The sequence below is a fragment of the Phoenix dactylifera genome, chromosome 5, assembly GCF_009389715.1.
Source record: "Phoenix dactylifera cultivar Barhee BC4 chromosome 5, palm_55x_up_171113_PBpolish2nd_filt_p, whole genome shotgun sequence".
Taxonomy (NCBI): domain Eukaryota; kingdom Viridiplantae; phylum Streptophyta; class Magnoliopsida; order Arecales; family Arecaceae; genus Phoenix; species Phoenix dactylifera.
Window position 1 is genome coordinate 3,381,991 of NC_052396.1, and position 12,210 is coordinate 3,394,200.

Consider the following 12,210-nt stretch of genomic DNA (forward strand, 5'->3'; position numbering starts at 1 on the left):
CACATATGGATGAACCATCATTATTATTCTCATAGCAAAAGTTACAATGCATTTGGCAGAATCAATTTGTTATTATAAATCATTGCTTAAAAAAATTGGTAGCTTACTAGGATTGGCCACTGATACTTCCATCTGAAACAGAGTTGAAATCCTGTCGGTTATACAGCACTATTCAAGTTAAAGGCCACTCTGATCATAATGTGAGCAAAAGACATCTTTCCCTATGAAAAAACAAGGCCAAGAAGCACCAGTTAATAAAATGACCTGGTACTCTGGATGGTGAATCGAATTATTAGCAATTCCGACCTTCTCAGCTAGCATAAAGTCGATGCTTAAAACAAAATATTTCAGCAAGATGCGTGTTGTATACTGTTGCCTGAATAGAACTCCAAGATGGGCCACCCACTGGTAGGCATAATGGATACATGTTCGTCATGGTCACATTATACAAGCCAGCCAGAGCAATACATTCTCAAGTGCTCACGCTACAAATATAATTAAGCATCAACAGTTCTGCAGCCTGATTATTTGAATTGCAATAAGCGATACAATACTGATTCCTTATCTAGCTACCCCTGTATGTAGTGAAGAAGGGTGAATACAAAAAAGGAACATGAAAATGCTCTGAACTTTGGTTCTCCCTGACCTCAAATACTATGCTAACATAAATTAACAAAACCAGAGAGTACATACTTGCCAATATTGAAACTGATTCGATAAAACCCAGGTGTGATATAATCAACAATGCCCATCAAAGGACCCCTACGACCATCAGTATTTGTGACTGAAGAACCTAGGAACATCCACATGCTAGAATCTCAGCCAGTGAATGATGGACACCATTGGGTGTCCTTCCACATCTCTGGGTGTACCTCCATTCCTGATGCAGGAGTGCCACGAGCAACATCCAAGACATGGGTTGTGATTGGAGGGTGGGTGTGTTGACTGTTACTTGTAATTTCCGGGGGATTTATTGGCAGCCGCCTTAGCAACAGCTGTAAGATGTGCTCCAATTATGCCAATACAATCTTTTTTGGGTCAAAAAATGAGATGTCAGGATGAACTAGAACCAGTCAGTAACAATGTAAATGAATAAACTGAGCTATAAATTCTTGCTGAAGAAATTAGTTTGTTGGTCCAAACCAAATAGAACAGATTGAATATGGGTTATGCTTGGATGACTTGGTATTGCTGATACATCATCAGCACAAACAAAAGGAAGCAAATAAACCTGTATAAATTATTTACGAATGCGGACTTGTTTAAAAAAGGTCATGCAGTGCAATTATCCAAGTAACTAGGAGATTAAAATGATCCAACTCATTTAAACAGAGCTTAGCTTAACTAACACAAAACAGTCTGAGTTTGAGGAACAATGGAATTGGAACTTGTCAACAAAATAGAATATTTTTATTTTTCCAGGACTAAATGTGGACTCTACAAAAGATCGAACCAAGAAACATTCAAAAGCCAAACAGAACATCAAAAGAAGGAGAGGTCATAATTTACCTCAGGAGGATTAGCATACTGTAAAACATAAACCAGAATTATGATAGCAATACAGAATAATGCTGAAACGTTCCAATAAAGGGAACCCAAGGGCCATATTCTTCTCCAATCTGAGTTTTGCTCAAATCTAACAACAAACTAGAATGCTAGCACGACCCTCAAAAGTCAGTACAAAGCTTTTCAGGAGATTCCACAAATCCTAACCGATCACATCTTATCAGACAGAATGGAATGCAGATCAGGATTAATAGAATTTTCAGTTATAACTTTCAACCAGTTCAAAGATTATTAGACAATGTTCCTTGTAGTGCAATGATGCTTTGATATATTAAAGGCAAAACCTGCCTGTTTGGAAGCAATGCCTTCTCTTGTATGTACGCATTAAAAGTCACCTAAACCACATATAAATGTAAAACCACATGTAACGCAGAAAAGAATGGCTGGAAAACCTTTAAATGCAATAGGAAAAACAACGTGACACTAAGATACCAAGCATACATGCAGAAAAAGAATGCGAGGAAAATGGGACGATCATCATTACAGGCATGAACCATATGCCACAAGTCTTGTCTTCCTCCTTTCCGCCATTCCTTTTATCTTCCCTTCACCCTAGTCACTGCCATACTGTGACATAACAACAATAGGCGATCCCTTCCTTGTCCTAGTCAGGAGAGAAGCCAGTTAGCCAAGGGGCATAAAGGAGTAAGTGATGATGCACATCATGGTTATAGGCGCTATAAAATCTTCTCAATTGAACTCATGAGAATGGCTCCTCATTGGTAAGTAGATAACACACCCAAAGGATGCCATGCCACATACGGTGATTCTTACAAAACTTCAGCATAAATCATTTTTATCCTTATCATCAAATGGATCACATGAATTGATTCTTGCAAATACTGGAAGTCAATCACAGATATGTTTAATTCTAGTATCACAGGATGCATGCTCATGGCACTTCAAATATCATAATTAAAAAGATAATTGTCTTACTTCAAACTAAATTTCTTTTTACATTGTTTTCATCCACAACAATTATTTGCTTGCTTCTATAAATTGTATACATTACATGTCCGCTCTTGACAGACCCATTTACAAAGGTAATGATTCCTCTCAAACAATTTTCCTTGCACCAGTTGACCAGACATGCTTCAGTTGCTTACCCTATTAATAAAGATTTAACGCCACCAAACAAAAGCACTGTTTGAATCTCCCTCAGATAATCCAAGAATTCGTTATCCATGTTGGATTCTCCTTCTCAACTATCTAGTTTTAGTTGTCAAACACATATTATATGTCCTCAGTTGTATCTTATACAATTGCAATTTGTGTAAGATAAAAGGAATGAATTATGATTTTATGTCTGAAAACCTTGCACACTTAGCTTGTTGCAGTACATGTGTAGCATGAGAAAATTCTGCCAGTTTGTAAAATAGGAAAAGACACCCAAGTGATCCATGCATATCATACTCTAGCAGGCCTTCCATACCTACGACATAAGAAATTTGGCATAGAGCTGCAGTGGGTAGGACTGTCATAAAGAAACTGCCAAATCATGGTATGGATGTCATGCATTTCATTCCAAACATGCCATACAAATAAACAAATATGTAAAGAGTGCTAAAACAAAGCAAGGCAGTTAATATGATTTGATGAATATCTAATATCATGTGTAGTACCACTGAAAAAAGAAAAAACACAGACAGCTTTAAAAAGGATGCTATTGTGAAAGAAGACTAGACAAAGTACCTACAGTCAGTCACTAGCAAGATTCTGTTGTCGAGATAACCATGCACGTCGCATTTTAGGCAAACCTAATGCAATAAAGAGCTCCCTGTATTCTTCCTTCAAGAAGACATCAAGGGCAAACATGTACAACTCGCTTCCTTGCTGTATGTCTGACATCTCATTCAACAAGTGTATGCACTCTCTGATGCTGTATTCTTCCCTAAGGGCAGATGTTGCTGTGCTCCTTGACTCCATCACCTCATAGGGATGATAACGTTGTCTGTCAAATTTTAAGGATCCTAAATCTCTCTTTCGTTGACAAAGCGAGATTGGTGGATCTTGATTCATCCTCCTACGCTGCAATAATGGTTCATTTTCGAACTCACCCTGAGACAAAGTTGGTGATTCTTGACTCCTCACCTGATTTTCAGGAATGGCCTCATGGAGAACATAGTTATTATCTGGACTCGAGGTTGGTTGAGATGGACCCTCTGCATCAACATTTGACATGATACCTTGAGAGTGTTCCAATGTGATGGCCCCACCCACAACACCTCCTGAAAATAATGTGTCCAATAAGTCAGCTAACGGGAGCCCCTTGTAACGAAATTGAGCGGCCTCCGGGTGCATCTGCAACAAAAAATGTAATATGCCATGAATCCACTGAGGGAAAGCTACTAACCAGATTAAGCTAAAATCGTTTAAGAGAATACCTGTAAGTAATTAGACCACCATTCATCACTCATGTTAATTGTTTGAGTATTTGGGTCCCATCCACCTTCAGGAATATTTCTTCTTAACTTGCTCCAAATTTTCCACTGGTCTTTCATGCTATCCCAATGGTTCTTAAATTGCTTTTTGTCATACCTTATGCCAGTTCTCTCGTAGAACTCATCCATAATATACTTCCAACCCTTCTTATTTAGATGTGTCCCAGGTTTATTTCCAGCTACAACCTGGTCTAGGCACAAAGTAACAAATAACTTGTGGAACTCAGGCTTCCAGTGGGCTTTGATTTTAGGAATCAATACATGTCTCTCCCTTTGTTGGTTTGCCACATATAACTTGATCTCTGACAAATCACTCGCAAGTCAAAACAGTTATACTCAAGTATCAGACTAGCTATATAATCTAATCTTTTGGAAAAACAAAATTTCGAACTATGCATCTAAAGTGGGTGCTTTTCAATTAGTACAGTATGCCAAATAGGAAGATTTAGGACTGATTGTTCTGACAAAAGAGATGCATCCACCATAAAAATCCTGGAGCCCTCTATATATAGTGTAGCAAGCATACTATGCCCCACTGATTATAGGTTCATAGAAAAGCTCATCTTCACTCAACCAGTGACGGTTGGTAACTAACTACATCACATGTCTCCCTCTACAGACAACAAATTAAGGACTACACGATGCAATGACAATTTAATGGAATAGAACTATAACTAATTTAGGTTCTTTTCAACAATGTCCACATTTATAGATTATAATGTATCGTGTCTTGACTTTCATCATATTCATGCAAATCAACCATAAGTTATCAAGCCAACACAATGGATAGTCATGGATATCGCCAGAATTATCTGTGAAATGAAATAAACTGAATACCAACTAAATATAACAAAAAGTTGGAAAGCAAAAAAGATGACATCATTGAAAAGAGAGTGGAAGCATTTGCCAGTCAGAAACATCAAGTATATGCCGCGATTAATACCTCCAGGTTTATTTGATTGACTGACAGGAAGCTGTGCAGTCACAGATGGGGTCATTCCGGCCTGGGTCTCGAAAAGCTTTGCAAGGCGCAATTCAATTATTTTCATCTCCTCCTTTGCTGCTAGCTCAAATTCAATGATGGGCCTATTCAGGTAACGTTTCTATAACAAGGCACATTCAGTACATTAATGATAATTAAGTAAATCATATGCAAGAGAGCTGCCCCAATACAGTTTGCAGTACACGATAAAAGCATGAATCAGATATCATATGATTATGTAGCCACCATTATCAATCCAGTAAACAGATAATTCAAATTTGAAATGGAGGCATACAATAGAAGATGATTCAATCTCCAATTTGCAGAGAGCATAAGTCACATGAGCATATCAATAGAACAGACTCTACATTTCAAATTTAACTACTGACACGAAGGTACCCCAAATATTAAAATATACCAACCTGCGTCCAACTTGCCAGAACAAAAAACCAACAAAACATTGAGTTACCTGATTCAATATCATTAAAGTTACACAGCCTAGAAAAGCTTCCACTAACAAGCACTGTCCATTCTAAAGCTAATGTAACAGGAAGGCCTCTACACAAAAGACCTAGACAAAGGTTAAAATAGTCAAACTTGAAGTGCAAAATTTAAATTAAAAAAAGAAAATCCATAAAAATGTACAAACTACCCAGATTTTTATTTCATGTTAAGGATAGCTGCTACCAGGTATGATAATTAACTGTTTTGCATAGCTAAGTTCATATTAATTACAGTATTTTACTAAGAAGGATCCATAATATGGGAACTAGCTATTTGAACTAAGACTCTGAAAGAGGTCCACCTGTTAGTGACAGCAAAATATTCAGAAAGGAACCAAGTTTTACACAACAGATATAATGTGTTTTATCATTGTAACAACAATCTTGTAAATTAAACCAAGCTGTAGCATAACATTTGAAGGGAACCAATCTTAACAAAACCCAAATGAATAAAATCAGGGAAGTAGAACTAGGCAATAACAAATTCTTTGTATATGTTACCAAACTTGTGCCCATGCATGGATGTATGCATGTGCGCACATATTTATACACATGAAAATATCAATTCTTCATGCATTCTAGATTCAACTTTTTTAATAGCAGAAAAATTATTATTATTATTTCCAAAAAGAGTTATTTACTATCTTTATTATCAAAAAAATTATTATCTCTTGATGAGTAGCATAAACAAGGTTGAAGAAAGTTTTGTTATTCATGCCATGACAAGCAACTAGAAAAGTTGATGAACTTTTCAATCTCCTCTCCTGTTAATCTTTTTTGCTATATTTTCTGTTTTAGAGTCAAGTTTTCTTTTGTTCCAAGGGGCCAATTTGCAAATTTAGGTTTCAAGTAGGTGGGCAGATGATAAGGAATTAGATGTTAATTTATTGGTGAGACATTGATCTTATTTTCATCTACAATTCAATTAACCCAAGATTTAAGTTTGTTTTGAGCAGCAAGGGTAGGGAATACCTGCTTAGAGAAATTTTAGGCTGCGTTTAGAAGAGGAATAGCATCATTGGAATAATTTATTCTTAACCCTTTCTATTCCGATTACTTTACAGACTAAATGGAATAACCCTAAATTTTGTCTGGTTCAGAATAAGTAATTCCTGAAGTTATGTGTGAGCGTTGTTTGGTTGAAAAAATTGGAATAAGAAGGTTAAAAGTGACTTTTATGTAAATTGGACAAAATTGCCCCCTATTTACATGAATAAAATATTAATTATATGTAGATGTAATAGAAATATATTATGATATTGTCTTTGTGCTATGATAATGGTATTAGTTTTAATAAAAAAAATCTCATATTTAAAAGGCACATACGAGGCTTCGAATGACATCATTTCTTTCTAGAAATCCAACCAATATCATCGACACTGAATAATAGAGCCCAATAGTAATGGCCTGTGGACATTTTCAAAAAGGAAGAAGAAAAAGAAAAGAAAGAAACGAAGAAACAAATCAACTTCACCAGCAGCTTCAGCTTTCTATTACCACAGGCCTTGAAAATGTCTCAGGCTCTAATCTCCATTCTGAAAATGATTCTATTGGTTCCTAAACCGCTTGTCACAAGTTCAAAATGCTAGTATGAAGTTGTTGATGAAATAACCAAGTACCATGGTTGTATAACCCACATGTTTAGCCTAATACAACCAAATGGTATGACTAGCGTGAAAAAAAAAAGAGAGGTACAAACGGTTTGAGGAAGTTATGCTTGATGTTATATCTTGTGAAGACCTCTAGCATGTACTGAAAAATTCTTTTGAATTCTCTTATCCATCCTTTTATTATTTTTATTTTACTTAACTTTAGCCTCATTACAACCTTTTATTATTGACCTTTTTGATCCTAAGTGGGTTTGTGGTAAGAATGGTTGAGTTCCCAATGGTTGGTGATCCTATCATAAGATCAATGCTTGTTTGTTGCTTGTTCATGAACACTTGCCTTCTCATATATTTGTGTGAACACCCTTTCTCAACTCCATAGAGAGACCCCTTACACCAGTTACTATTGAATATTATACCTGTGAGATATGGAGTTGAAGCTTTTGTTTGAAATGTTCTCGACGTTGTATGTGTCAGGGTTGGTGGTATGATGGTTACGGCTTAGAGTACACACACACACGAATTTTGGAAGTTGCTCTTGATGGACTGATTTTGATAGTATTGTTGATCTCTTGCGAGTACTTTGTTTGTTATACTTGAATATTATTGCTTAGCTCATGCAAAAGCTGTCTACACTGGGTTGGATATAGTCCGTTCTTTTTCTTCGCTTAAATTGCTAGGGACTAGCAATAAGCTGGTTGGGAGGTGTGATAGGTGCATGAAAATGTACCTTTTAACACTACCACTTTAGGCTAAATTGTCAAGACTTAAGCATGATTTGGGTATTTTTATGATATTTTTCTAATTTGAGCTTTACTTCACAAAGTGTCCAAGTCTTAATTGATTTTGGTGATTTTATTGTAGGAATGGAGTTAAGGAGATTGAATATCCCATTGCAGTCCGAATGAAATGAAACTTGGTGGGGATGAAGTAGACATGTTGAGGTTTCATATGCATCAAGAATCAGGTCAATTGGAGCTCCAAAGAGAAAGTTATGAGGTTGCAAAGTTAGGTTTCCCTAAACCGCCAGCCTGGGCCCTGACAAATCAGACCTTTGTGTAGTATTTTGATGATTTCGGGAGCTACAGAAGTCCAATTGAGATGATTCAAATTTTGTTGGAAACTAGACTTCCAGAGCTTTCAAATAACTATAAGAACACAAAATTTGAAGATCAAATGCGATCTGGAGAGTCTCCCGAACTTCATGCTGACGTTGGTGCTCGAGGGTAAAGTCAGAAAAACACATGCAAACGTGTCTAAGTCATGTTTTCTAGGATTTTTAGCCCCAAAATCATATATATACTTGGAGAAGCACACCGTTCTGAAGGAGAAAAGGCTGCATTACAAAGAAATCATCAAGAGGAGCCAAAAATTCATGGAGAGCTAATTCTTTGGTGAAGCTAGGGATGAACTCGCTTGGATGATGGTAGTTTCATTTATATTTGATCTATGTAATAGATTCTCATGTTGATACAATTCTTGTTTATCATTTCTCATCAATAGATCTTACTTGTGTTGGGATAATCTTGAACCTATTCTTTTCATAGATTCAGCCATGTCTTTTTCTATAGAATTGTTGAGGTGCTTGATTATATCTAGATTTGATTGTTTATCCAGTTAGTGTGATTTTTTGCTGAAATATTGCCATTGGGTATATTTTTGTCTTTGAATCTGAGTCTAAAAGGATAACAATCCTTGGTTTTAAAAGAGGAGAACGATTTTCTAGAATTACCACTAAATATTTTGATTGTAATGCTATATCTTCCGATTAGAGAATCTGGTGCTATGATGTCTAATTGAGTTATCCAATGGATCAAATATGAATGGAATTACCTGATTCGAGTGAGGAATTTCCGATGTTTTGCTGCCATTAATTCTGGTCACATCTTTTCACTACTACAATCTAATTGTCAATTTACTTTTAAACATTCACATCACATTTTACTGCTTTGATATTTTCTTTTAGTTTTGTAGTTCCTTTTAGTGTTCCTACCTTCTTCTTGTGGAATCGACACCCCAATATATATTGCGATAACCGCGTTATTCTTTGGGCGTAATATCTTATTAGTATGCTCATTTTTAAATGATTACGCCCAAAAAATAACGCGGCTATCGCAATATATATTGGGGTGTCGATTCCAAGTCATAGAAATTATACAGATCAAAATTTATAAGAGAGGGGGCAGAGAGAGAGAGAGAGAGATCGGATGAGAGGGAACCCCATATTGTCTTATCTTATTACCAATATATACATAATCTGATTCAAGTAATCTGGTTAGATCACTCAATGACAAAGGATGAAGGAGGCATGATCCTCAACAACAATCCCCACAGTGGTCCAGTGCAGGATGTTGACAAGGGCAACTAATCCAATCCTAATCTTGGACCCCTTCTCCATCTAGACATTGTCAAGGATGACGGTCTGGGTGATGATGATAATGTTGTTGTTGATCTTGCATGGCAGCCACCAATTGCCTTGCTAGTGTCGTCGAAAGTGACGATAATGACAAATTCTATCTTGATCTAGGACACATTCCCCATCTAGAGACTAGGCATTACCCAGGATTGTGATCCCAATGTCAGTGAGAACATTGTCACCAATCTTGGTGTCACCAACGACCTTGCCGGAGCTGTTCAATAGCGGTGGTCTCACCAATGATGGTTGACTCACCCATAATGGTTGTCTTGCCAATGATGGCACTAATGCCATATCAAGGACATCACGCTGGATGTTGTGGGAGAGAAATCATGAGCGAAGAGAGATAATGAGAGAGGAGGGATAGTGGGCATTTTTGGGAACGGAAAGGGAAGTAGATCGTGGAATAAACGACACCTCTTCCAGTGGAGTAGTTTATTTCAGGATAACCTGGTTAGCCAGGTTTACTCCATATTTGACCAAAATCATATATTTTGGTGTAAATGGGATAAAAATTTGGTGTTCAACAGAATAGTTGGGTTAGCTAGCTTTTATTCCTTGATATTTTACTTCCAAATGCAACCATAGAATGAGTTGTTGGCATGGTTTAACTCGACTGCAGAGTAGAAACTTCATTTCCACTTTCCATTGTGGGGATGAGCCTAATACATGGCAGACCTTGAGATTAATGTTTAGCCCATAATGACTTTGTAGCACGTCAGTGAACAACCTTACCTGCATGATACAAATTTGATCATTAAGCTCCAACACGTATCGCACTAAGCTCTATGGTAGAAACAAAGCTCTTGCTATATAACCAAAGTGGTCCACATTCATGAGTTGTTGGTCTTTGAAGCGAGGGTCCCGCTCTTAGAAGAGACAGGGAAGGATGGAAGAGAACAAACATATGAAGCAATGGGAAGATGGGGATTAACAGGTTGAGGCTTGTTAAAGGGTACGTATTCAGCCAGCTCGGCCTCAAAAAGGAGCTAGCCATGTGTTGTTCCATATTTATTGGCCAACAACCTCTCAAACTGTTATTGTTTCCTTTGATTGTTTCTTTTCTTCTCAAGGTCCTATCTAATCTTCCTTATTATTCTTAGAAAAAGTCTGGAAGAGCCTTTCTTCCATTACTATCTCTAAATAGTTAAGTTGGCTGCTTTTGGACTTCACAGAATTGCTGCTGACCATAAGCAAAGATAAACATATTAGAATACTTTCTTCTCAATCTTTTTCTTCTATCTTATAGTTTCTCCAACGTGGGCCTGGGGAATCACCCCTTTTGGGTTGGAAATCAGTTTATTGCAGATTTTTAAACATTTTCAGCTTTTGAGTTTCCTTTTAAGTTTTCAGATTTAACCATGATTTCAGGCTTTCAACTCAGTCTGACCATCAGAGAAATGTATATTGGCAAGTTCGGACAAAGATTGAAGTGTCCTAAAGTAAAGAAAGAGATGGGTATTTTCAAACTTGATGCAAATCAATGATGCAAAAGATCGCATGTGTTACTCTGTCAAGTTTTATATGCTTTTATTGATTAACAGCCGATATCATATAATGATCTCATATAACAGAGAACGACAAATTGGAGGAAGAATCTCTAAAGGAAAAAAGGACTGAATCAACAAAACTTTGCCTGGTAGTTCTCCAAAGATTGTGGTATAAATAATGAACAATTTGCTTCAAGCTGTTAATTAAGTAAACTAATGCCACGTACTTCTAATTGTGGATTGAGAAAAACAAAAATGCCTTTCTGAGAAGCAATATTAGACAGAAGTCATTTGTTAAAATTTTACACTCTGATGAGTTTGCACCATATTTCAGATGTCCGGTTTAGTACCCTATCGGTACAAATCGTCATCTACTAGCTAATTTTTCTACAGCAAGAACAATAAAGATATAAGGGAAAGCAATTGCATCTAAACATATACCGAAACATATCCAGCACAAAATAGAACAAACCTGACCTTCAACTCAGCTAAGATTTCTGGTGCGGCCCTCCCAGACGCACATATCAGAAACACAAACCCGAACTTCTCCCTGTATCGAGCATTCCACAAGACCAACTCCTAACCCAAAAAAAAAAAAAGGCGTCACTTCACATTCTCAAAATCCCATAAATATCGCCCGCACCAGAAATTAAGAAAGAAAAACACCGGAAAAGAATCAACTTAAAGTGGACCTCCATAGTGGAATCGGTAGCAGTAGCCAGCGCAGTGGACTGCTCTTCCTTGGTCCACCTAATCCACCAAAAAAATTTAAGAACCCAAAACAGTGGAGCATAATAGATCACGGACAAAGCGAGTAAGAAGGAAATGGGAAAGGGGCTGACTGGGAGATGGAGGGGGATGCGGCGCCGATCGCCGGATGAGCGGTGAACGCCTCGAGCCATCCATTCACATCAATCTGGAAAAAAAAAGAGGAAAAGAATCGATGAATCAATAGGGGAGGCGAGAAGAAGGAGCAGATTATATGGGGTTTTAAAGGGGGAAGGGGATTGAGGACCTTGTTGAACCAAATTTCTCTGGCGGATTGGAGGGCGTGATCGAGATCAGAGAAGGGGGACGCGGCGGCCATCTCTCTCGCGAATCTTTTGCTACCACAGCAGCTGAGGAAGCCCTGCTCCTTCCACAAAGCTTCCATTTTTTCCTCCCTTCCTCGGACTCCTCCGGTTCCGAAGCACAGGGGGAGGTGG

At 37.5% G+C, this 12,210-nt stretch overlaps 1 protein-coding gene across 7 annotated transcripts; it reads right to left on the bottom strand.

Moving 5' to 3' along the window:
• Positions 1–345: 345 nt before the first annotated feature.
• On the bottom strand, positions 346–12,210 carry LOC103704686 (L10-interacting MYB domain-containing protein-like). Of its 7 annotated transcripts, none has more exons than XM_017842176.3 (8): positions 12,021–12,210; positions 11,848–11,921; positions 11,698–11,755; positions 11,483–11,584; positions 4,951–5,110; positions 3,951–4,309; positions 3,263–3,867; positions 346–995 (listed from the first exon to the last, which is right to left on the bottom strand). In XM_017842176.3, exons 1-7 carry the CDS (start codon positions 12,156–12,158, stop codon positions 3,265–3,267), a joined length of 1,494 nt encoding a protein of 497 aa, XP_017697665.1. In that variant the 5' UTR covers positions 12,159–12,210; the 3' UTR covers positions 346–995; positions 3,263–3,264. The 7 variants fall into 7 exon arrangements, with proteins under 7 accessions (XP_017697665.1, XP_008786305.1, XP_008786306.1 ...); XM_008788083.4 differs by having other exon boundaries at positions 346–1,028; XM_008788084.4 differs by having other exon boundaries at positions 346–2,170.